This window comes from Haliotis cracherodii, unplaced genomic scaffold (genome assembly GCF_022045235.1).
Source record: "Haliotis cracherodii isolate W230 unplaced genomic scaffold, xgHalCrac1.p SCAF_23, whole genome shotgun sequence".
Lineage (NCBI taxonomy): Eukaryota > Metazoa > Mollusca > Gastropoda > Lepetellida > Haliotidae > Haliotis > Haliotis cracherodii.
This window is the reverse complement of record NW_027266279.1, coordinates 11,518,179-11,545,124: the sequence shown is the minus strand read 5'-3', so window position 1 is coordinate 11,545,124 and position 26,946 is coordinate 11,518,179. Positions and strand designations below refer to the sequence as shown.

Below are 26,946 nucleotides of genomic sequence, written 5' to 3'. Positions count from 1 at the left end.
TGAAGAGTCCTTGTGTCCTTGAGTCCCGTAAACTGTGGTTATAACGACCCCTTATTTTAGTTCGTTATAGGCATATATACAGCATAACTACAGCAAAAAGTTGGGACAAAAAAGTAAGTTTGTTATATCCGTCAGTTCGTGAAAATAAAAAAATATCTTCAACTGTTCTTGGGGAAATGAACTGTCAACATCCAATCAACAAATGCTGAAACTCTGTGAGCACCATCTACATTACTCAGAAAAGAAACTTGTTATCCAATTTGTCAGTCACCGTGTTGTAAAAACCAATACAGATCAGCCAGCAGGCGTATATGGTCATCATGACATCATCATGTTTGACGTGACATCACCAGCTTGTCATGTCACAATTGAAACTGTTCACACTTTGAGTCTCCACACTGAAATATTTCACCCAATATATGTTTACAAATATTTTACCAAGTAATCTTTGTAAATTGTGAACTCATGATGATGCATAGGTTCCATGTGTCACTAGTGGGGTGTATAGGTGTTACTAGTGGGGTGTATTCTGGTATACAAGCCCATTCACCTCATAAACTCCCTCACTCCAAACAAGTGACGCATGTAACTCATGCCAGTGCAAGTTTGTTTGTTTGTTTGTTGTTTAACCGCGCAATCAGCAATATTCCAGCTATAGGGAGCGGTCTGTAAATAATCGAGTCTGGACCAGACAATTCAGTGATTAATATCATGAGCATTGATCCACGCAATTGGGATCGATGACATGCATGAACCAAGCCAGCGAGCCTGACCACCCGATCCCGTCAGTTACCTCTTATGACAAGAATAGTCACCTTTTATGGCAAGCATGGGTTGCTGAAAACCTTTTCTACCCCGGATCTTCACGGGTTGCCAATGCAAGTGAGTTTCAAGACAGTGGCAAATCCAGAGGCTGATCCACCATTCTCAAAAGCAGGGTGCACTATACATGCTATACATACAATGTAGCTACCTGAGTCACAAACTAAGCAAAAGCTGATACATGGATTGACACAGTATAACTTTGGGCATAAGATTATTATGACTTCAAACAGTCACAGTTTCCTTGCCTGTCATGGCTATTTGATGTTAATTCTGTTTAGCTGTATCATCAACAGCAATTCCTGAAGTTCCCTGGTAATAAAGCATTGATCTTCGTGAGAGTTCCACTGATAGTGGGGAAATGAACATCCTTCTCCTTCAACAGCCAAACCTTATTAGTTGATGTTCCTGTCAGAATTGGCTCACAATGTAAGGTCGATAACATCGCCTGTCTTTCCCTGGTTCACTGACCCATTCATCTTCTTGAGAGCTCTACTAATGGTGGAAAGGTGCACATCCTTATCTTTCTGCTTCTACAGCCAAGTCATGATGTTCCTGTCAGGATTGGCTCACAATGTAAGGTCGATAACATCGCCTGTCTTTCCCTGGTTCACTGACCCATTCATCTTCTTGAGAGCTCTACTAACGGTGGAAAGGTGCACATCCTTATCATTCTCCTTCAACAGCCAAGCCTTGATGTTCCTCAGAGTAATGGTTGGGTCAGCCTGCTTCAACTGCTTAATCAGCTGCATGTCCTTCAGAGTCAGCTTCTTGTTGTTCGTCACCTCCAGACCTTCCCACTCCCCTTCCGTCCTGGCATCCACCCCGGCTTGAAGCTGGTATCCTGAATATGCCTCATCCTCAACATCTTCTTCAAGGATGTAATCTGGTGACCCTGAATACGAATTACCTGACAAGACGGATGAAGTCCTGTATGTGAAGCTGTCACTGTTGCTTGGCTGAACACATTCCTCAGAATAAGCAATTTGGGCCTCTGGACTTTCATCAAACTGAGATTCAACCCACGTGGAATCTTCCCCTTTATCATCTTGATACTCAGCAGAACCTCCTGCTTCTTGACTGTTTATATACACTAAATAGTTAGGTTCCATCTCTTCTTGAGTATGAACAATTTTCTTCAGAGCTCTGCAGACAGACGACACATGGACGTTGAGATTCCTCTCCTCGAGAAGCCTATACTTCATCTCAGTCAAGGTGATACATGGGTTTTGTCTCTTTAAACATTCTAGAAAGTCCAAATCACCAGGCTGCAGTTTACCATTTTTATGACCCATTTCATTCCTGGTTTCATAACCATAGAAGCTGCCCTGATCTGTCTCGCATTCATATACATCTGGTGAGGGATTATTGCTCAGAGTCACAAGTTCAGTGTCCTCGTCATACATTTCTGGTGACACATTATTGTTGACTGAAGTTTCAGGACCATGTTGATTTACCAATTCACATCCTGTTTGGACATTCTGGGATTTTGCATGACAAAACTTCTTTGAATGTCTATTTTTACCATTTTCCATAACGTGGGACGGACTGGCAGACAAATCTACAACCAACCTATCATGAAGTTTTCTTTTGGGGGGCATGAGCATTTTCCTAGGCAAATATCTAGTACCCAACTGTTCATTACAGACAGGCGGTGATTTTGACTGAGTAACTGCTGTTTGCTCAAAAACATTTTCACCCATAATGACCACATTGTTATTGATGCCTCTTGAAGTCCATTTCCTCATGCCAGAAGCCTGTGGTTGCATCATGTGCTGACCCTGCAAGGTGACAGGACTCTGTGCTCCAGAAGGTGGACCTAACATTGTGCTGTCATCCTTGCTCCTAGATGAATCTACCCCTGGTCCATTCTCATGGATATTATGATTGGGAGCCATTGCCGATATTTTTTTAGTGAGATTATGCAAGGAGATGCACAAGCCCCTTTCCTTTTTTAATCTTTCCCTGATTTCCTCACAGGTCAAATACGGTTTCCTACTCAGCAAATAGGTCAAGAACATTTCATCATGAGGTAAGAAGTTCTTATGAAATTGTTGTTTCCTTGAATTGTCAGAATTTATGTCTCTTCCATGAGACCCACTCTCAGATGATGAGAGCCTTTCTTCCAAATGTTCATCTTGGCAAATGGAATCTGTGTTTCTTTGAGGAATTAAACCAGCTGCTTCTTGAACAGAATTCTTCCTCTTTATTGCTCTTGACACAGTGGAGATGTGTACCTCTACACTTCTTTCGTTGCGGAGATGTTTTTTTATTTCTGAGAGTGTCAATGTCGGATTCTCTCTCTTTAATCTTTCAATAAAGCAGACATCCTCCTTGGTGAGTTTCTTTCTTATCTCTGGTGGTTGAGGATGTATAGCATTTCTATTTCGATAACCTTCTCCAGTTTGTTCAGTGCAAGGGTCCCAGGATGTGTTTTCTTCTTCAGCAATGTCTATCTCAACACAGTGACCCAAATCCATAGAAGAATTGGATTCTTGTGCCTTTCTTGAAGTAAATCTTGTCATCAACCTTGGATCACTGACCGTTGTCCTTGAAACATCTATCCTTGAGACATATAGCCCTGAGGCATCCATCCTTGAAGCATCTCCCTTTGAAGCTTGCACTGGTTGATGCCATTTAGTTCTGCTGATTTTTTTAGAAGGTCTAATTTCAGATGGAATCAGGACAGAGGTACCAGTGTCACGAACCTCCTGGTCACGATGGCGGTTGTTATGGTCAGTGACGTAGTTTTCAGTATCCTGATGAGGAGAGTCCATCGGCCCATCATCCTCTCTACTGAAATCCACAGGAACAGAGCAAGAAGGTTCATGAGGAGCTGCTGCATCATCTACAAATGCTTCCTGCTTAATCTCTGAACTAGCACAGGCCAGTACCATCTTCCTCATCAAATATTCACCTGTAGCTTCAGTAAGTTTCATGCCCAGGGGAAGACTTTTCTGTTTTCCAGAAACCGACAGAGATTCTGCATTATTTATTTCTTCGATGGTTTGGAAGGCTGCTCTTTCAGACTCCTGATCAGAGGTAGGTTCCTGCTTCACATGGACATCATTTAGTCTGGGTATGGAGGAATTAGGGTCATCTGTGGAGGGTGTATTTGTTGTACCTTGGCTTTGTTCTTCAGGCCTGAAGGTAAAATAAACAGTTTTACCAAATTACCATATTTGTGAGAATCTGTCACCATTGTTCAGAGTTATTCACCATGTTCAGTCTTGTTCTGTTGTTCACTACTTACAAATGCAACAGGGCACTTATCATCTCAGGTTGTCGACATAATGTAATGGAAATGTGTCTTTTCAATTTCAGACTTTTATGTAACTCTTGGACATGGAGAAAGAATTTCCCATGTTCTTATGTCTTTCTCATATACATTAAACATTTTGAAGTAATTTTAGATAGTCTCCAAATCTACTCCTGCATACAATTCTAGTTAAATCCTAGATATTTTTCATATTTGTATACTTATCCTGCATTACTACCACACTGCCAGCTTAAACCCAGTATCACACAAGATCTGCTCAGATGACACAACTGTTTGATCCCAGCAGCTTTGTGGTCTAACATCCTCACTTGACATACATTTGATGGCCCCAAGGACTTTAACATTTCAATTACTTACATCATTAATTTCATGATGTAAACCTTTCCACTTTTCATAAACATGATTACCTCTTATATACAAAGACATATTTCTTACCTATTTCTTTCTGAAGTCTTGATGCTTTCCTGTGGGTTCACCGCTGCAGACAGATCACTTCCACCTCGAACAGGTAGAAACTCATCACATTCAGACAAAACTGATGCTCGCTGACCAAACACAACAGCATAAGGATCCTGAAAAGCTGAAGGCCTCCTCGCCACATTCAATTTCAACATGATTTCTGGAAGCCAATCTGACCATTCTCTCTCATCATAACCTTCCTTTGCAATGAGACAAATGCTGTCCCATATAAAAGAAGCTACCTCATCTGATTTTGAGGAGTCTGTATCTTGAGTTTTAATCTTGAAGCCATCGAGTGCAAATGAAAGACTGTCACCTTTCCAGGAATTTGAAACTTCATCAAGGACCCTGACTATGTCTGGCTTATCAACACTGGAAAATATCTTTGGGGGACCAAAATAGCTTAAGAAATATTGCTTTAAATTTTTGGCTATTTCCCTTGAACTGTCATTCTTAAGAGGAAACAAAACACTGAAATTTGAAAACTGATCCTCAACATGACCGATGAAGTGAAATTCATTCGAAGGTTTCAGGCTCATATCTATGATGTTGACAGACACATCTTGCAGGAAGGAAAACACAGTGTTGTTGATCTCTTTCATGGGCCTGACTGATGCCGCCATAGTGGAACCAGTCTGAAGATGAATGTCTGGAATGACATCACTTGTTGAATCTGCTTGACAGCAATCACATCTTCTTACAAATTCAGAAATATAATCTTTGGAAATGTCATGGTAGAGGTCAGAGACAGACTGAAGTGTCTGAGTGTAGTTGCCATGGTTTAATACATAGACATGAATATCTCGGACTTTTCCATAAATCTGGTTCTCATGCAAGACCCTGACATAACCCTTGGACGCGCCCCCTTCCTTCGGCACCACAAGTACCTCGGTTTGGTCTTCATCGGGCAGCTGCAGCAGCTGGAAGCGATGGAACTGGATCCAACTCTTGAACTGATAGGAAGAGCTGGTGCCAAACTTCAAATAGCGTACAATTTTTTCATATTTGTTCTTTGATATAAGAAGCATATTTCTTCCATTTTGACATTTTGCCAAAACACTGTCAAGTTGCTTTCTGTGTGTGTTCATTCTTCTTAAACCTGAAACAATAAATAAAAGGATTACAATTATATATAGTGGTAAGAACATTTTCCATACCAATCTGCCGGTGATTTTTAGTAAAAGAAATATGCAATAATATAACTTCAAAGAATTTTGATTCAATGATCGGATGAATTGCATCTGAAACTATTATTTTATCATAAATGATATATTACAATATCCAGATATTTTGTAGCAACTTTTACAATATATATTCAAAATAATAATAACCATAAGTGTAGCACTTTTGATCAACTGATTGCTCTTGCCAGGTATGTTTACGTTTGGAACAAATTTCGTTTGTGTTACAGCAAATGAATGAAAACAAAACGCAAATATCTTTATTCATGTTATTACAACCGACAAAAGTAACCATTATCTGGGTATTTATAATTTCTGTGTGACGCCACACCACACGTTATAGTGCATGTATTGGTGATAGAAAACGTATGATGTCCGAAAAGCTATGATGCTGAAAGCTCTGAACGAAAACAGGACAATCTGCAACGATTGTCCGGTTTTCAATAACATTTTTTGGAGTGTTTTTTTTAAATGTTTGATAATAATTGACTAGTTTTAAAAAACGTGATTTTCCGCTTTTCTTCGGAGAATTCACATCCCTGGAAGTTATATGAAAAATATCAGGCAAAGGTGTGTATATATATCAATATCCACATAAAGGAAAAATACCCCATACATCTGAAGCTATACAAAGAAACTTGTTCAATGTCTTGGTAACAATCGAATATTTTAAAATATATACAGCGTTTCAGGATATTATAACCCATGTTCAGCTCCCAACTGATCACGTAAGTTTGTTTCAGGTGTCTCACATAGGTGTCATGTCTCATTGGTCAGCTGAGATAGCACATGTGACACCTATTTTCATGATGTCCACGCTCTTTAAAATATCCAGTGAGGAAGATAACAATGAGAACTCAATGAACATATTATCGGCTAATCCTTTGAACAAAGTTTGTTGTTTTTACACAGACACTTCAAGCCCAGATATGGGTGTATTCCATATGTTTACAATTCACAAATCCACTGTGCAAGATTACTGTAATAAATCAATCAACATATTATCAGTGTTTAATATACCCGTCTGACTCACAATCCGAGACGTATTTTGCTGACAGATGGCCAGTTTTGAAAAGTTCCACACCTGATGGTCGGGGATTAAAGCTACCAAGTTGACAATCCACCAGTTTATTGTTATTTTCTGAGAACTATCATTAAACAGTACTGTTCCTATGTTTACTCTTTTGTTACTTTTGTTAGTTCGCCTAGAAAATTCTGGACTGGCAACATGATGCCAGTCTGGATATTTTATACACTGGTATTATTGGTTAATCCTTTGATTGATGTTTTTTGCAACTTAACTGACAATTCCTCTCTTGCTGTGCTGCCACGTGCATATTATATAACATGTTATACATTCACCACATCAGACCTTTATTTATAACACAATCTTAGATTAAATAATTACCCCAGACACGAAAAATGCCAAATTGCTAAATATCTGTGACACCTTCAGAGGCAGGGGTGAACGTTATCAGGTTATTTTGCATAGTCTGTCAGGTAATCTGTCAGGTATAATCCAATCAAATAAGAAGATTTAAGAAGATTCCCCTAGCTATCAACGAGGTCCTCCCTCCATCGTTGGAACAAAGCCAAGTTTGTTGGATCGGTGACACTAACTTGCATCTGGTGATTACATGGGATAACTAAAATGGCACCGGCCGGATGAGTGAGAGTTGGAGTGTTGTTTCCCTTCAACCCGCTGGATGCCAGAGGGACATTATATGTCCCTACTTTTTTACCCTCACTTTGAAGTAGTATAAAATTCAAAATACATCACGCACACAGATACACTTCACAGTTTTGAATTATGTGGGAAATTCCCTGTTCTGTGATATCATCCACTGGCATTCTTGGCCAAGCATAATTACTGAAAATGACCTGATTTGGAAAATATGCAAACACAAATGCCGAAGTGAACTTTCCGCCATATTGGATACTGTTTACAAAATAACATTTCACATACATCGGTGTGGTAACCCCATACTACATACAGTTATATAATTAACAGGACAACCCAGTATTAGAGGGATAGTCATGTATTTACTCCTCTTGAGTGTTTACATCATGGCGGAAGCAGCCGTCGCGAGGTTCCCAGCATTCCCTGCTAAGGGAGCAGTTATTACAGGGTGTGGCTTATTGTTTAAACTGTTACTCTATGACACTCCTCCCCCATAGTTTTGTTGCTCTTTAAACATAACTACCATAATGAATCTACACATGTTGAAAGAACTGACAATTGCTCCAGAAGATGTCATTAAAGTGTCTCTTCACACCTCTCAATGGAACATTTTAAATGAAATTTCAACCAATATTGTTCCAGATGTTATTTAGAGTCACACAATAACTGGAACACTTTAACTGAATATGCACTTGCATTAATGATTAAAGATAACTGGATATGCATCTGCTTATGTCTGAATAAGGGAACCAAATAACAAGATCCAAAACTATCAATCACTGATGGTTCACTTAGGTGACAAATAGTGTGAAATACATCACATTCTCATTTCAGTTCATAACTCAGCAGCAATCTTTAGATTAAGTCTATCTGGCGCTTTCTGGATTCTGGAAGAACGACGAAATTCTTGCGCACCACAAGAATCTGACTGAGTAGGAGATAGTGTCTCTGGTAAGACCTCCTGTGGCTCGGGCCTTGTAGAAGTAACTTCATCTTGCAGGTGAGGGGTACGCGGAAGTACTGGAATGTTGCCAGGTTCAGGCAACACAGGTAACTTGTCGGGTAGTTCTGGTAGAACTGACTGTTCATGTGTTGATGGAACTGTTTTATCATGTTGGCTTTCATGTGTCAGAACATGGCGCAACCGCAGGTGATCAATATGGCGCTTGACGACACCACCATTGTCAAGACGAACATGGAACGACACTGGACCGGTTCTCTCTGTTATGATTCCTGACAACCATTTGTCACCAGGACGAAAGTTTAACACATACACAAGATCTCCAACTTGCAAGTGACGGTCCTTTGCATGTGCATCATGTACTGACTTTTGCTGTTCTTGTTTGTTCCTAAATTTACAGCTCATATCTGGATGAAGAAGATTGAGATGAGACTTCGGTCTTCTTCGAAGAAGTAATTCTGCTGGAGATAACCCTGTTGTAGTCTGCGGGGTAAGTCTGTATCTGAACAAAAACCGTGCAAGTTTTGTGTCCAATGTGCCCCCTGTCATACGTTTAATGCCAGATTTAAAGGTTTGTACAGCTCGTTCTGCTAACCCATTAGAGGCAGGGTGATACGGTGCCACACATGTATGAGTGATGCCATTACGTTTCATAAATACAGAGAATTCCTCACTTGTAAAACAAGTGCCATTGTCAGTGACCACTTGGTCTGGCAGTCCATGAGTTGCAAACATATGTCTGAGACAATCAATTGTAGCAGTGGATGTGGCACTGTTCACTGGAAACACTTCCAACCATTTAGAATGTGCGTCAATACACACAAGGAACATTTTACCCAGGAAAGGCCCGGCATAGTCTAAATGCAAACGACTCCATGGATGTTCAGGCCATTCCCAAAAGTGAAGCGAAGCCTCGGCTTGTACTGGACGAGACTGTTGACACACAGAACAGGTTTTCACCTTGAGTTCCAATTCATCATCCATCTTTGGCCACCATACGAATCCACGCGCTACAGACTTCATGCGCGAGATACCTGGAGGAGCTTCATGCAACATGTTCACAACAATCTCTCGACCTTGTGGCGGCACAACAATACGATTGCCCCACAAAACACAGCCATCAAGGACACTCAATTCATGTTTCCTTTTCATAAAAGGAGTGAAAGACTCCTCTAGATTTATGCTTGGCCATCCAGAAAGAAGGAAATTTCTTACTCTGGAAAGGGTTGGATTTCTGTCTGTCCATTGTTTAATTTGCCATGATTTCACAGGAGAAGCATCCATTGCTTCCAGTAAGAGGATTGTGTCCCCTGGTAGAGGTGGATTTGGTGGTGTGTATGGTAAGGGAAGACGACTCATGCAGTCGGCATTCGCAAGGGAAGTACCTTTTCTGTACTCAATTGTATAGTTATATGCAGAGAGGGTTAATGCCCAACGTTGAATTCTGCTCGATGCCATCTGTGAAATGCCCTTGTCCCGACTGAAGATGCTCTCGAGGGGTTTGTGATCTGACAACAGAGTAAAGGAACGCCCATAGATATACAGATGGAACTTCTTAGTTCCGAAGATAATTGCTAGAGCTTCACGATCCAATTGAGAGTAATTCTTTTCTGCTTGCGACAGAGACCTGGATGCGAATGCTATTGGTTTCTCTACACCATCATCAGACTGATGTGAGAGGACGGCACCTACCCCATAGGGAGATGCATCACACGCCAATACAAGTTTCTTATGGGGATCATAATGCGTCAAGAGATCACAAGAAGACAAATGTCCTTTCACCATGTTGAAAGCTTTTTCCTGTTGAGCTCCCCATGACCAGGTAACTTCTTTCCTGAGAAGCCGATGCAAGGGCGCCAAGGTAGTGGCGAGATTAGGCAAGAAACGCTGATAATACTGCACGAGTCCAAGGAAGGATTTAAGTTCAGCAACATTGCGTGGAGCTGGAGCCGACACTATAGCCTTCACCTTTTCGTCAAGGGGATGCAAACCCTGCGCATCTATTTTGTGACCCAAATACTCTACTGAGCCGACCATGAATTTGCACTTCTGTGCATTTAATCTGAGACCAGCCTTGCTAAGTCTAGATAGGACTTCCTTCATGTTTTCCAAATGTTCTTGTTCAGAGGCCCCGGTGACAAGAATATCATCCAAGTAGACACAGACATGGGGAATGTCTTTGAGCAAGCACTCCATAGTTCGCTGGAATACAGCTGGAGCTGCCGATATGCCAAAGGGTAAGCGCTGGTACTGATAGAGGCCCCGATGAGTGTTTATAGTCGTGAGCTTTTGCGACTCCTCGTCCAGGGTTAACTGTTGGTAGGCTTGACTTAAATCCAGTTTCGTGAAAGTCTTTCCACCTGACAAAGATGCGAACAGATCTTCGATCCGTGGAATGGGGTAAACATTTGTACGAGCAACCTTATTGACAGTTAATTTGTAGTCTCCGCAAATTCGTATGTTCCCATTGGATTTAACCACTGGTACGATTGGAGCAGCCCAATCAGAATACTGCACTGGCTTGATAATACCCTGTTTTTCAAGGCGTTCAAGTTCATCGTCAACTTTCTGACGAAGAGCATAAGCAACATTCCTGTGCTTATAAAATCTTGGCACATTTGAGGTGATCTCAATAGTGACCTTTCGATCCTTGAATTCCCCTATATCATCTTGGAACACATCAGAATAAGAGTTCAAAATATCTTGTAACCCTTCATTTCTCACATTCAAAATTTTCCCCCAATCTAGTCTGATGGCCTGAAGCCAATCCCTGCCAAGCAAGTTCTCGCCATCACCTTCCACCACTGTCAGCGGGAGAGTAGCCGACTGATTTCCATAATTTACTTGAACGTCTGTAGTGCCTACTATCGGTATTCTCTCTCGGTTGTAGGACCGAAGAATAGCATTGGTCTCACTTAACTTGGGCCTGTTATCACCCTCCTTCCACACTGAATGGAAAGTACTTGAACTGATCACTGAAGTTGCTGCGCCAGTGTCTATCTCCATAGTTAGCTTTTTACCATTAACTAACACTTCAATGAGATAGGGCTCCACTCTGTGTCGCTTACCACTCATTCCATTTTGAGCATGTTGAGTTTCTACCTTAAAAAGTCCATATTCATTGTTCTCATCTTCCTGAGATACATCGTCAATACGATTAGCATGATTAGTGGAAGATCTGTTGTCCTTGTAATGGGTACCACGACCACGACCACGGCCCCTGTCGCGACCACGACCACGGCTGTGACCACGACCTGAAGATCTATCATTCATGGCGCTGCGAGAGCGACAAGCACGCTGGATATGACCAACCTTATTACAATTGTTACACACAGCGTTTTTGTAATAGCACTGACTACTGACATGATTTGAGCCCCCACAGCGATCACACTTCCTGCCTGTATTATTTCTCCTGTTATCCTCTCTAATCTTGTGCACTGGCCTTGGCATCTGATCTCCCCCTTTAATATCATGCACTTCCTTAGCAGCCATTTCCATTCCCAAACACAAGGAGTAAGCCTTAGCAAAGTCCAATGTTTTCTCAGTTAACAGTCTTTTTTTGCATTGCTTCATTGTTGATACCACACACTAGACGATCCCTTAACTGAGTCTCTAAATCAGTGTATTCACATGTCGATGCCAAACGACGTAACTCAGCCACATATGCTGATACAGTTTCATTTGGCTGTCTATCACGCATATTGTACCTCCTCCTTTCCATCATAATAGTGGGTTTTGGGTGTAAATGTGACTTCATCAGGTGTACTAACGCATCATAAGAATGATCGCCAGGTTTCTGTGGCGTAGACAAGTTCCGTATTAACTTGTATGACTTCGCACCAATCACACTCAATAGAATAGCACGCTTCCTACCCTGATCTGTAATTTCGTTTGCTTCGAAATAATGTCCAAGTCTCTCAACATATTCATTCCAGTCATCAGTCTGAGAATCATATTCATCTATTTTGCCGAAGGTAGCCATGTTGTTTTGAATACCGGGCGAACGCACGTGGTCTGACCAAGATCGTTGTTACTACTCGCCGGCACGACAAACGCACTAAATTGACCTCGTCGCCAATATATGTGGTAACCCCATACTACATACAGTTATATAATTAACAGGACAACCCGGTATTAGAGGGATAGTCATGTATTTACTCTTCTTGAGTGTTTAGATCATGGCGGAAGCAGCCGTCGCGAGGTTCCCAGCATTCCCTGCTAAGGGAGCAGTTATTACAGGGAGTGGCTTATTGTTTAAACTGTTACTCTATGACAATCGGTTTTGCGAAACAGATATCCTTGAATTCCTCATACATTTTAGAATCAAATGACAAATGGTCTTTGTGACATGAGTTACAATAAACTAGCGCTAAGCAATAGTGGTGTTATGCCCCCTGTTCTTTGTACTGTGTAACCTCTCTGTCGCCTTTTGACGTCATAGAGGAAAATCAGTTTTCGTTATTTATGGCAGGCTATTTTTTGCATTGAATGTATGTTGTTATACATACATATTACTCCATTTGATATATATTTATGTTGTCCTGATATTAGGCAGTGTTTTGTTCGCTCACAGTTTAAAGATATTGTTGCACAATACTTTTATCGGTGTACAATAAAAAGCGGAGAAATTTTCTGTTTTTCTCAGACAACACTTGTCAGCTTATTTTTTTCAAACTGGTTTAATACTTACAGTTAAATTTCCATCATCAGATAGGAAATTTAATATTCTACATCTCTGCGTAATTTTACAGCCGGAGGTAGATCCAGTGCCGTGTGACCGCAGTTCTTGCACACCTTCACTTTTCCGATCTAAGGAAAATGTGCATCAGAAAAAAAACCTCGGATTCCAGCGGGTAAGTGGGCTTATTTTAAAAAGACCACGAATGGTCAGTACGGAATGAATATCACAAACTGATTTCGCAATAACAACAATAATGATAATATGACATCCAAGCGTTTTCTGTCATTATTTCATGAAATTATGTGGACAAACCCTTGGTCAGGATCAACACCGGAAATCCCCCGGAAATGACTTGTCGGATAAGCGCCATTTTTAATTTTAATCAAGGTCTACTTCAGTCTCTGTTTTGGTTTACATCCGCAGCTGATCCGTAGATTACCGCCCCTCCCACAAAACGAGACCGGTGCGGTGCATAAAACATATATTGTAAAAAATACTGAAGCTAACCTGATAGAAATTTACCTTATGGTCAGGAACATGTGATTGATAATATCAGAATGTCAGGTGGTACAACAACATTTCTGAACTTGGAACACTGATCTTCCTGATTTGTTTACAGATCTTATCAACAGGAAGTGTGCAGACGGAAGTGCTAGTTGTGTAAAAGTAGGAACGACACAGCAATGAATACGGATTTCAATATTGTATTTGCTGCCGACACTTCGGAATTTTTTATTATCTTATGTCGTTAATAACTGTTATCAATATCAGTGAGTGAGGAACCGTTTGGAAATAATCACAGTTTTTTAAAACAGATCTAAATCAGATCTACACACTTTAAAAGAGTAATTTGGTGAGTTCAGATACCATTAAATATAATATTGTCTTAGTGTAGAATCACAATCACACCATAGCCAGGTTGTCTTAGCGTAGAATCACAATCACACCATAGCCGGGTTGTCTTAGTTTAGCATCACAATCACACCATAGCCAGGTTGTCTTAGTCAAGGATCATAATCACACCATAGCCAGGTTGTCTTAGCGTAGCATCACATTCACACCATAGCCGGGTTGTCTTAGCGTAGAATTCACAATCACACCACAGCCAGGTTATCTTAGCGTAGCATCACAATCACACCATAGCCAGGTTATCTTAGTGTCGCATCACAATCACTCTATAGCCAGGTTGTCTTAGTGTAGCATCACAATCACACCATAGCCAGGTTGTCTTAGTGTAGCATCACAATCACACCACAGCCAGGTTGTCTTAGTGTAGCATCACAATCACACCATAGCCAGGTTGTCTTAGTCTAGCATCACAATCACACGATTGCCAGGTTGTCTTAGTGTAGCACCACAATCACACCATAGCCAGGTTGTCTTAGCGTAGCATCACAATCACGCCATAGCCGGGTTGTCTTAGCGTAGCATCACAATCACACCACAGCCAGGTTGTCTTAGTGTAGCACAACAATCACACCATAGCCGGGTTGTCTTAGTCTAGCATCACAATCACACCATAGCCAGGTTGTCTTAGTGTAGCATCACAATCACACCACAGCCAGGTTGTCTTAGCGTAGCATCACAATCACACCATAGCCAGGTTGTCTTAGCGTAGAATTCACAATCACACCACAGCCAGGTTATCTTAGCGTAGCATCACAATCACACCATAGCCAGGTTGCCTTAGCGTAGCATCACAATCACACCATAGCCAGGTTGTCTTAGTGTAGCACCACAATCACACCATAGCCAGGTTGCCTTAGCTTAGCATCACAATCACCCCATAGACAGGTTGTCTTAGTGTAGCATCACAATCACACCACCATAGCCAGGTTGTCTTAGTGTAGCATCACAATCACACCATAGCCAGGTTGTCTTAGTGTAGCACCACAATCTCACCATAGCCAGGTTGTCTTAGCGTAGCATCACAATCACACCATAGCCAGGTTGTCTTAGTGTAGCACCACAATCACACCATAGCCAGGTTATCTTAGCATAGCATCACAATCACACCATAGCCAGGTTGTCTTAGTGTAGCATCACAATCACACCACAGCCAGGTTGTCTTAGTGTCGCATCACAATCACACCATAGCCAGGTTGTCTTAGCGTAGCATCACAATCACACCATTGCCAGGCTGTCTTAGTGTAGCACAACAATCACACCACAGCCAGGTTTTCTTAGTCTAGCATCACAATCACACCATAGCCAGGTTGTCTTAGCGTAGCATCACAATCACAATCACACCATAACCAGGTTGTCTTAGTGTAGCATCACAATCACACCATGGCCACGTTGTCTTAGTGTAGCATCACAATCACACCATAACCAGGTTGTCTTAGTGTAGCATCACAATCACACCATGGCCAGGTTGTCTTAGTGTAGCATCACAATCACACCACAGCCAGGTTGTCTTAGTGTCGCATCACAATCACACCATAGCCAGGTTGTCTTAGCGTAGCATCACAATCACACCATTGCCAGGCTGTCTTAGTGTAGCACAACAATCACACCACAGCCAGGTTTTCTTAGTCTAGCATCACTATCACACCATAGCCAGGTTGGCTTAGCGTAGCATCACAATCACAATCACACCATAACCAGGTTGTCTTAGTGTAGCATCACAATCACACCATGGCCACGTTGTCTTAGTGTAGCATCACAATCACACCATAACCAGGTTGTCTTAGTGTAGCATCACAATCACACCATGGCCAGGTTGTCTTAGTGTAGCATCACAATCACACCATGGCCAGGTTGTCTTAGTGTAGCATCACAATCACACCATGGCCAGGTTGTCTTAGTGTAGCATCACAATCACACCATAGCCATGCATAGCCTGGCTGTCTTAGTATAGTATAAAAACAGGTAAGTAAACATTTTGACCGTGATTCTGGGAACGTCTCGGACTTTTGGACGAACAAAGGAATTATCTTGTATTACTTTCAAACACTCAGACTGAAATGACGCGTCAACTCGCTGGGATCAGTTCAATATTTCCATGTCGGATAAGAATCGTCGGTTGAACGTTTAGGGCTGAGGGGTATGTATGAGCCACTGTTTGTTGTTATTAACGTTCATCATGGTAAACACTTTAACGTTGTCATCAATATTGACTCTTCATTCTGCTGAGCCAGCACTTGCGTCAGGGTAACCGACACAGGGCGTGTCGTTTACGTCAGTTGTAAATCTCATGTGTAAATATGTCAAACATATTTGAGTGCGTTGTCTTAATTGAGTCAGTGAGTGTGTGTCACTTTGGACAGTATTTCAGTGGCAGGAAAGGTACAGGGCCTCATTCCACAAAGCCATCTTAGCGCTTAGTTGATCGTAACTCCCATACTTTAACACTGGCTTGCGATAGTCGTAGCGCTAAGATCGCTTTGTGGAACGGGGAACATGTCTGACATGTTAAAAAGTTTGTTAAAGAGGTTTCTGATGCTCTAATGTACTAAAAAAAAAACACCCTCCCCAAATACTTGTCATATTTTGGACGACCCTCCCCATGTCCTTGTAATGTTTTCGTGCCCCTCCCTGAAAAGACAAAATTCAAAAGCACTGTATATTTCATTATTAAATCTATATTTTTTCATGACCCTTCCCGAAAATGTGTATCATGTTTTCATGACCCTCCCTTGATTCCCTCTGAACCACCGCCCCTATAATAAATGACCGGTCCCTAAATAGTGTAACTTTAAATTTTCTGTACTATTAAAATGGTACATAACATCCTACATCCTAAGAGGTGACCAACAGGATCGGGTGGTCAGACTCGCTGACTCGGTTGATGCATGTTATCATTCCCGATTTGCGTAGATCGATGTTCAAGATGTCTATCACTGGATTGTCTACCCCGGAATCTGCGGCGCTAGGATGAACCGTGACTCACACAAGGCAAGAGGAACTGTCGTGTTTGGCCATGCTGATACATGCTGATTTCAACACAATTAAAACTGAACAAAAACAAAAGTGTAGCAAATACTGCTTTTTATTAGAGAATATAAAAAAATAAACATATAAAAACATAAAATATAATATCTCAAGGAATGATAAAAAAGACTACAAAACGTGTACAAAAGATGATTGAGCAAACGTGACTGGCAAACTGTCTGATCGATGTTGAGGGCAACGGTTCTCGTCAATACTCGGTCTGATGGCGACAGGCGTCTGAACAATAATATTCAGGACAGTAACCACGTCGACAGTTGGCAATACACCAGACAGTGATTCTTGAGTTCCCTTCCCAAACCCCCGTGGCTTTACAGTCGCCGCTGTTTTCATCGCTATCGTCCGCTGTTGGGCTGTCGGCAACGCTAGTGGTGGTCTCAGACGTCGTAGCTGATGTTGGGGATGCAGTGACTGTTGTCGTTGCGGTGGAGGTCGTAGTGGTATTGGCCGCTGTTGTGATATTTCGAGCTTCAGATGTCGTCTGCTCGACGGGTTTCGTGGCCACGTGACACAGTGACGTTGCACTGTGGACGTTGAATGTGGAGGTTGGCGATTTCGTCTGGTCTTCGGAGTCTGCAGAGATTGCGACATCCGCGCAGCCATAGAACTGTTCCTGTGGCCCGCAACCCACGCAACAAGTTGGGCCATCACATCCCCAGGAGTTACCTGGAATCAAATGAGTCAATGAAGTAACTATCACCAAGGCATTGTACTCTCAACACCCCGTAATAAGTACGAGGCACGTGCATTGTAAACTGCTGGGCTAATTGAAAATTGGATTTGACCAAAAAGTTACAAACGTTCTCAAAACTTTACCAGCCTGAAAACAGTCACAGAAACAGCAAACATAAGATTCAAAACACAACTATGATACCCGTATCAAATACATTATCATCAAAGAACAATTTGTTGTTGGTTAAATTTCTAGCCACCATCAAACATGGGTGTATACTTTCTTTTGCCCGACGCTTAACATTGTCCGATGCGATGTTTGTTTGATGCTTAAAGCCGCAATCAGCATTCTAGCCATATGACAGCGGCCTGCAATTCGTCTGGTCCAGACAAACCAGTGATTGATATTATGAACAACGTCCCACGCCGCCGGGGCACGATGGCAGGCAATCAACCAAATCACCGAGCCTGACAACCCGTACATTCATGCATTCACGACAAACATTGGATGCTGAAAACTTATCATATCCCGACATCCCCACGAGAATACGAGGTCTGTGAGACGGGAGTGGTGTATGGTATGTATATCGATAGAATTCACGGGGAACGAAGGCTGTTACGCCACAGAAAGAACTATTCCGAGTCTTTCTGGAAAAAAACGGAGCCGCTAGAATCTGTTATGCTAAACAATGCTGACAAACTGTTCGTGTGGGCAGAGACCATATGCCGGTATATGGTCTCTGGTGTGGGAGATAACGTCCCTTGAATCGCAATACATATGTAACCCTCTTTACAAGTTTGGAAAGTCGAGAAATTGGTGTATGTACATTTATGACGATGCATGATAGTACCTGTATTATATCTCCATTGAAGGACACACTGGGAGCAAGTGACATTCGCCGGAAGTACGACAGCCATAGAGTATATTCCCCGACATGCAGTAGTGACACTGAAGCGGTCACTTCCGTCTGTGTGCCTGAGAAGATGTCTGTCCAAACATTCCTGTTTAACCGGAGTCTGCGGGCTATTGTGGGGGCACAAGCGGAACTGGAAGTACCCTAACAAATGAAAGAAATATGCTTTTAATGTTACCCTGAAAAACATGCCATAACAGACTGATAATATATGCCAAGAAAGCCAAAAAAAAGTAGGAGATACTATAGAAATCTGATATGCTACACCAGTTAAGGGTATATGTGATTGAGAATTTACACGTGAAAATGACTTTAAAGAACCTTGAATGAGATTATTGTTACATTCTCTACTTGTACTGTGACTATATTTGTATTGCCCATTGTATTGTGGCCACAGGCAGCCAATGTTAAGCTTACCCAAATGATTGGCTGTAAGGTCCACGTTAACGGTGATTGTCTCCCCTGGTTTGTACTTCCGGGCAATGATTCCATTGGCGTATTTCCCCCCAGCCTCGTTTTCGCGTTTTCCGTCCCAGGGATCACCACAAACACCACACTTCCCGCCGTTCACACCCCATTGTCTCTGAAAACAGTACAACCATGACATATACAGATGTATGTTTTTATGAAAGTCTCGGGCGTTTTAAGATGAGTGCAATTGTAATATTCCCAGGAGTCTACATAAGAAAATCTCGTTAGTGCCGAATGCCTGTTATACAGACTCCCTTAATAGAAATATTAACCTATTGGATATAACCGTATCGTGCTAACTTCTGTGATTTTTAAGTGAAAATGAAAGTGGCTATACTTCAATAGCATTTGCGGTACTAATGACTGATCAGACTACACATTCCAAAAGTGTCAAAATGTCATTTCAGTTTTTGTCTCATTTCCAGACAACATTTTTGGTATCTTTTGTATGTTTGCCAAGGTGTTGGGGGTTTTAAGTGAAGGGGTAAGTCGGGTTTAACGCCGATTCAAACAGTGGCAAGTTTCAATTATATCAGAGCGTGTCAAGACCGAGGTATGGTGCTGACAAAGCAATGATCAATCTAAGATTGGAACCCACTATCAGGATCCTGGCACGCATAAGGGACTCAACCCTTCACAGCGATTTGCGGCGCCTCAGATTACACAAGGATTGTGGAGCATGTAGGTGAGGTGAAATGGGGTTTTTCGTCACATCCAAGATTATTGCACGTATATAGCGACGTGCATGCACGTGTATATGTGTGTGTGTTGCTGCTTGTACTAGTCCGGACTGATGCCGATTTATAGTGCTAGCACACTCAGATGCCATGCCGCAGTTTAACATGAATACCCCACTCAGACACAGTATACTGACTCCGAGCCGACCAGTCCTTGTTTTAGCCCCTTAATGCCGAGCGCCAGACAGGGTAACAACAAGTACCATCTTTTAACGTCTTTTGGTATGACGCGACTGGGGATCGAACCCCGGACCTTCCGCTCTCCGGGCGGACGCTCTACCACTAGACCACCCCATTCATATGCTGGAATTTCAGAAATAGTTCTCATTCAGTTTGTCCAAGACGGTAAGTGGACTATTCTGCAGAGTTACATTTCTAAATAGACCCAAGATTAAAAATAACAAACCTAAAGATATGTTGGTTGGTTGTTTAACGCCGCACTCAGCAATATTCCAGCTATTTGACGGCGGTCTGTAAATAATCGAGCCTGGACCAGACAGTCCACTGATTGACCTTATGAACATCGATCCACGCAATTGGGATCGATGACATGCGTCAACCAAGTCAGCGAGCCACCGGATCCCGTTAGTCGCCAAGCATGGGTTGCTGAAGACCTATTCTACGTTTTTTGTGTGAGCATGAGCGAGATGAGCGCCTTGGTTGTTCTAGCGTTGCTTCTTCAGACAAAAACTGAATTCTTGATCTTTCAAAATGTGTGAGGCCATTTGTTGCAACATTGTGGCTGACGAATGTTGACTCGGCCAATATAATGAAACCATGCTTTCAAATAGTGTATATCGTGATGGAAAAAACTCCAAATGGTATCAAATCTATTGCAAGTCACACTGATAAAATGAAGCTGGGGCAGGACACTCCCACTTCTCAGCAAAATTAATCAATTCTTGAAACAGAGCATAATTTTCATCTTTACCATTTACAAAGCGAATCAACGTATCGTTCTAAACACGGCCCATGAACCCTATTTGTTTGTTTGATTGTTGTTTAACGCCGCACTCAGCAATATTCCAGCTATAAGACGGCGGTCTGTAAGTAATCGAGCCTGGACCAGACAATCCAGTGATTGATTAGGCATCGATCCAGGCAATTGGGATCGATGACATGCATCAACCGATCCCGTTTGTCGCCTTTTACGACAAACATATCTATCTATCTATCTATCTATCTATCTATCTATCTATCTATCTATCTATCTATATTTACGGTACATTTGACATCTAGCTCACCTGAAATCCTCCGCAGTAGAGCTCGTGATCGTTGTAGTTGGTGGGGTTGTCAAAGCCGTACCGCCACATACTGGAGCGGGAGGGGGGTTCCACCAGACGCCCGTGCCCTTGAGCGTCGGGGAGGGCCATCAGACAAATGCAGACGACCAGAGTGAAGAGAGTGGGACGCATTTTGAACTGTCGTCTGCCGCAGTGAAGCTGTCGTCTGGGTTACGAGAAACCGTTTCTTTCAGCGTGCCTTGAAACTGGATAATTCTCCTCAGGACACGTAGAGATTTTGTGATCCGGACTGGAAATGGGTTCCATTTATACTCCGAACCGACACGCCCAGATCGTATCAATTTCCAAAAGTGTATCATGATAAACAAAGTCAATGATTTCTATTTTTCCGGAATTGTGACTCACGTGACGTCACAGGTTCGAACTCGAGAGCGCGTACACACCTCCCCTCACCCGATACGGTAATCCAGATAGGTAACGCTCTCCGTCCAATAAACCAGATATGTTTGTCGAGTCACGAACCTGCCACAGCTCGAGGATCATACTTCAAATCCCAGCAATACGGGGGCCCTTTGGAACGTGACTCGAGCAGGGCTCGCTCGGTAATCGCGTGGTGATATGATTTCTTAGCCTCGTGTTATGCAGAAAGATCGTATCTGGTACACAGTTGTGTTGAGACGATACCGAATCTCTCTTTGTGCATGGGAAATCACGTCTGCTCTCTTAATAACTGTTTTTGTTCAACAATAACTGTGCCTTTAATCACGTAAACAGTAATGACATTGGTTGTCATCTGTTCATCCTGAAACTAAATACTGATTCTATGGACTCAAGTCTAAGACGACAGGATATGGTAATGAATAATAAAAGACTGATTCCACGTAGACATTAAGACAGGGAAAATAACTTCAGTAAACAACGTTTATAACGAACACGCTTATAACGAACTGACCGATATAACAACCTTATTTTCTAGTCTCGAACATTTGTTGTATAAATGCTGTGGTATATGCCTATAACGAACTGCGGTTATAACGAACTAAAATTAGTTATTAGTGTGCCTTCGAGTTCGTTATAACCGTAGTTAACCGTACATAACATTGTATTCTAGACACAATTCGACGACATTTTGTTCATAATCATCCACTTATATATCGGATTGTTCAAGATGAGAACTCGGCCCTCTTTTGACATATATATCCCGGGTGCAAGATTTGTACTAAATCAGTAAGGTAAATGGAAGAGCACTCGGACTGACAATGTCATGGGTATGTGACGTGAATGCTTATTTCATTTGTAGCACAGTAAAGGGTAAAATATCTATGAATAAAAGTAGGTGACAATGTACCCTCCCTTGTTTATGGGTGATAAAACCCAAGCCTATGAAATTGGAGAAGTGTAGATGCATATCTGTTGTCGCGAAGGACGGTCCCAGTTCATCATCGGGATGCCTACTATACTCGCACGTTACACCTTCCCATCTATGCATCATCATTGACGTCGTCCTCACCATCATTCCAGGCTAAAGACGACGGTCACTACGAACTAAGTTTAAATGAAGTCAGTATAACCCAAGCTAAAAGTACATGAAGTGATGTTTTACTTTATATATTTATTCATCTATTGTAAAATTTATTATTTATAATTATAGAACGTCACGCCTCTCCGATATTGCCTGAAATATATGTAATAACAATTACACTATGTTAAAATGGTGTGTGTAATTAAATTGTAATGTATGTGAGGCGCCCCCTTCCCATCCACCCCTCTCTTCTACTGACCGTCTCTCTCTCTCTCTCGCTCTCTCTCTCTCTCTCTCTCTCTCTCTCTCTCTCTCTCTCTCTATATATATATATATATATATTATTATGTGTGTGCCGTTCGCTCTGAATCGGGAGTCGAAAGGAGTGAAAGAGGGGAGAGTGAATTGAAAGCGGAGAGCCAGAAGGAGAGAATGAGGTGAGAGTGGAATGGAGTGGAATGGAGTGAAAGAGGGAAGAGGATCAGGAGAGAAAGAAGGGAGGTAGTCAGAAGAGAAAGCGTGCAGAGAGTCAGGAGAGAAAGAGGGGAAGGTCGGGTGGCGTGAATGAGGGAGAGAACCAGGTGCGAAGAAGGGGGAGGGCCAGGAGCGACGGAAAGAAAGAGAGCAGATGGTCAGACGGGGAGAACGACGGTAAGAGAGAAAGAGGGTGAGAATCGGAGGGAAAGAGGAGAGAGAGTCAGGAGCGAAGAGGGGAGGGAGTCACGAGAGAAAGATGGGAGTCAGAGCGAGGAGAGTCAGACGGGGAGAAAGAGGAGAGAGTCAGGAGAGGAAGAGGGGAGAGAGTCAGACGGGGAGAAAGAGGAGAGAGTCAGGAGAGGAAGAGGGGAGAGAGTCAGACGGGGAGAAAGAGGAGAGAGTCAGGAGAGGAAGAGGGCAGAGAGTCAGACGGGGAGAAAGAGGAGAGAGTCAGGAGAGGAAGAGGGCAGAGAGTCAGACGGGGAGAAAGAGGAGAGAGTCAGGAGAGGAAGAGAGGAGAGAGTCAGACGGGGAGAAAGAGGAGAGAGTCAGGAGAGGAAGAGGGCAGAGAGTCAGACGGGGAGAAAGAGGAGAGAGTCAGGAGAGGAAGAGGGCAGAGAGTCAGACGGGGAGAAAGAGGAGAGAGTCAGGAGAGGAAGAGGGGAGAGAGTCAGACGGGGAGAAAGAGGAGAGAGTCAGGAGAGGAAGAGGGGAGAGAGTCAGACGGGGAGAAAGAGGAGAGAGTCAGGAGAGGAAGAGGGGAGAGAGTCAGACGGGGAGAAAGAGGAGAGAGTCAGGAGAGGAAGAGGGGAGAGAGTCAGACGGGGAGAAAGAGGAGAGAGTCAGGAGAGGAAGAGGGGAGAGAGTCAGACGGGGAGAAAGAGGAGAGAGTCAGGAGAGGAAGAGGGGAGAGAGTCAGACGGGGAGAAAGAGGAGAGAGTCAGGAGAGGAAGAGGGGAGAGAGTCAGACGGGGAGAAAGAGGAGAGAGTCAGGAGAGGAAGAGGGGAGAGAGTCAGACGGGGAGAAAGAGGAGAGAGTCAGGAGAGGAAGAGGGGAGAGAGTCAGACGGGGAGAAAGAGGAGAGAGTCAGGAGAGGAAGAGGGGAGAGAGTCAGACGGGGAGAAAGAGGAGAGAGTCAGGAGAGGAAGAGGGCAGAGAGTCAGACGGGGAGAAAGAGGAGAGAGTCAGGAGAGGAAGAGGGCAGAGAGTCAGACGGGGAGAAAGAGGAGAGAGTCAGGAGAGGAAGAGGGCAGAGAGTCAGACGGGGAGAAAGAGGAGAGAGTCAGGAGAGGAAGAGGGGAGAGAGTCAGACGGGGAGAAAGAGGAGAGAGTCAGGAGAGGAAGAGGGGAGAGAGTCAGACGGGGAGAAAGAGGAGAGAGTCAGGAGAGGAAGAGGGGAGAGAGTCAGACGGGGAGAAAGAGGAGAGAGTCAGGAGAGGAAGAGGGGAGAGAGTCAGACGGGGAGAAAGAGGAGAGAGTCAGGAGAGGAAGAGGGGAGAGAGTCAGACGGGGAGAAAGAGGAGAGAGTCAGGAGAGGAAGAGGGGAGAGAGTCAGACGGGGAGAAAGAGGAGAGAGTCAGGAGAGGAAGAGGGGAGAGAGTCAGACGGGGAGAAAGAGGAGAGAGTCAGGAGAGGAAGAGGGCAGAGAGTCAGACGGGGAGAAAGAGGAGAGAGTCAAGAGGGGAGAGAGTCAGACGGGGAGAAAGACAGGAGGAGAGAAAGAGGGGAGAGAGGCAGGAGCGAAGAGGGGAGAGAGTCAAAAGGAGGGAATGAGGAGAAAGAGTCGGAAGGAGTGAAAGAGAGCAGGGAGTCAGACGGAGAGAGGAGAGAGTCAGGTAAGAAGGAGGGAGAAAGTCAGACGGAAAGAAACGGAAAGATAGCCAGAGCATACAGGGAAGAGAAAGGAGAGGTTGTCTGTGGTGGTGGTGAGGGTCGGGGGCGAATATAATCACCAACAGCAGTGCTTCAGGTACACTGTCATCGTGACTGGCCGGTTCAATGGGAAGTGTGGCCTAACGCCCGATTACACTTAATGGGATATCTGTCTTCACGTCTTGCGGTCAGGCCTTGATCGGGATTTAGGTATGTCGCACATTGTTTGTCAAGAGAGGAAATAAAGACTTTAGCCTTTGTTGACCATTACTGAGATAAGAAACACGATTTAAAATGCAGGTGTGTTTTACGGAGCATTTAATCACACCGGCTTTGTCACGAATCAGGGGCGGTCGGGAAGCCTAGTGGTTCAAGCGTTCGCTCGTCATGCCGAAGACCAGGGTTCGATTCCCGACATGGGTACAATGTGTGAAGCCCATTTCTGGTGTCCCCCGCCGTATTATTGCTGGAATATTGCTAAAAGCGGCGTAAAATCATACTCACTCGCGAATTTACTTCCTAAAATTATGCATTCAGATAAACAATAAAACTGTTTCACAGTGCTGATGCACACCCAAGTGAATCATTGAATCAAAATATATCGCAGTTACGGAAATAAAGATTTTGAATTACTTTGGGAATATACGTTCTATCCATCCCCCGTCAGTGTTCTTTTTTGAATATGTATCTATATATGTTCATTCAAGAACACATCGATTTAAACGTATTTCGAGACAAGCGGAGAGTCGATATTGGATCACAGTGCTGACTCTGCCGATATCGTTAAGTTACATTTTGCCTCTGTATATTTCGAATAGGTTTATAACCATATTTCATTTCAGTGTTCAATTTAAGTGAGTGAGGTAGTGAGTTGGGTTCAACGCGGCTTTTAACATTATTCCAGTTATATCACGGCGTGTCAGCTTAATATGGGAGGAAAGCCCGAATTGATGCAGGTCTACGACGTTTTCCACTTCGGTGAAACCCACGAGCACGGGTATGGTGCTGACAAACTTAGAAACATAATTGGGGCGAACCGGGATTCGAACACACAAACATAGATTTCTGGCGTGCCCAAGGGACGCAACTCTGCACAGCGAATCGTGGCGCCTTAGACGACTGGGCCACCCATGTCCCTTTCAATTTGAGAGATTCCATGCAAAATGCTTTTAGAAGAAAGAAACGTTCAATACTTCTTGGTTAGGTAGTCAGTTGCGCATTTTACGTTTGACATAAACTAATTAGTTGATGTGTGTTACAGGTTATAACTAAGCATTCGCGGTTACCGGGGCACAATACGTCTCCAGAACCTATACTTCCACGAGTGAAGATCGGGTTGTTTAATGTGTGACCTCGTGTTACAGTGCCCCTACGGCGAATATCGTTGCTAATGCTGTCAAGCACTGGTTTGTCCGACCCAGCACAACTCTCACTCACTGATATCACGTACAGTCTAGCAACACACAATATAACGTTGTGCATTTGTTCGCGGTAATTAATCCGGCGGTTTCGGTTCGAACAAAATCGTAAATACGAACTAATTTCCGGAGGAGCAAATCATTGGTATATGGTAATTTGTAATAACTATACACACGTTCTTAACAGGAATCGTCCAGAATGTCAAGTTTCCGGTTAAACAGGGTTTTCGAATTGTCAGGTTCCTGTACGAACAGGGTTTCACTGAATATACCGGTCTGTGTACGTGTATACGTTAACAACGGTGGTCAAGTTGTCTTGTTATTGATATTGTAATCCATGCTTCTAAATACACGGGTTGGGCGTCTTAAAGATGAGCCAGTCTAGGTCATACGTGACGTCAGTCGGCATTTCAAGCATAACTTGTCTCTCCAGATTGTATTATCAAGTTCAAATTAAGTCAATGAGTGTCAGTTAGAATTTATACAAACAAGAGAGAGGAACATCCATCTGATGAAAGAGTACTCCGAAACGTTGTGTTCCTCAAAGAAGTTGCCCTCCATAAATTCTCTCTCTGAAGTTCAATATACTAATGATCTTTTTT

The 26,946-nt window shown here is 43.0% G+C and overlaps 3 protein-coding genes across 3 annotated transcripts; 1 reads left to right on the top strand and 2 right to left on the bottom strand.

Moving 5' to 3' along the window:
* Positions 1 to 776: 776 nt before the first annotated feature.
* On the bottom strand, positions 777 to 13,689 carry LOC139471665 (uncharacterized). Its single transcript, XM_071254108.1, has 3 exons — positions 13,588 to 13,689; positions 4,538 to 5,660; positions 777 to 3,966 (listed from the first exon to the last, which is right to left on the bottom strand). Exons 2-3 carry the CDS (start codon positions 5,647 to 5,649, stop codon positions 1,392 to 1,394), a joined length of 3,687 nt encoding a protein of 1,228 aa, XP_071110209.1. The 5' UTR covers positions 5,650 to 5,660; positions 13,588 to 13,689; the 3' UTR covers positions 777 to 1,391.
* Positions 13,690 to 17,147: 3,458 nt separating this feature from the next.
* On the bottom strand, positions 17,148 to 21,302 carry LOC139471742 (uncharacterized). Its single transcript, XM_071254223.1, has 4 exons — positions 21,055 to 21,302; positions 19,020 to 19,185; positions 18,540 to 18,746; positions 17,148 to 17,682 (listed from the first exon to the last, which is right to left on the bottom strand). Exons 1-4 carry the CDS (start codon positions 21,223 to 21,225, stop codon positions 17,207 to 17,209), a joined length of 1,020 nt encoding a protein of 339 aa, XP_071110324.1. The 5' UTR covers positions 21,226 to 21,302; the 3' UTR covers positions 17,148 to 17,206.
* A 1,838-nt stretch (positions 21,303 to 23,140) lies between these two features.
* On the top strand, positions 23,141 to 24,850 carry LOC139471990 (uncharacterized). Its single transcript, XM_071254497.1, has one exon. It carries the CDS (start codon positions 23,141 to 23,143, stop codon positions 24,848 to 24,850), a length of 1,710 nt encoding a protein of 569 aa, XP_071110598.1.
* Positions 24,851 to 26,946: the final 2,096 nt, after the last annotated feature.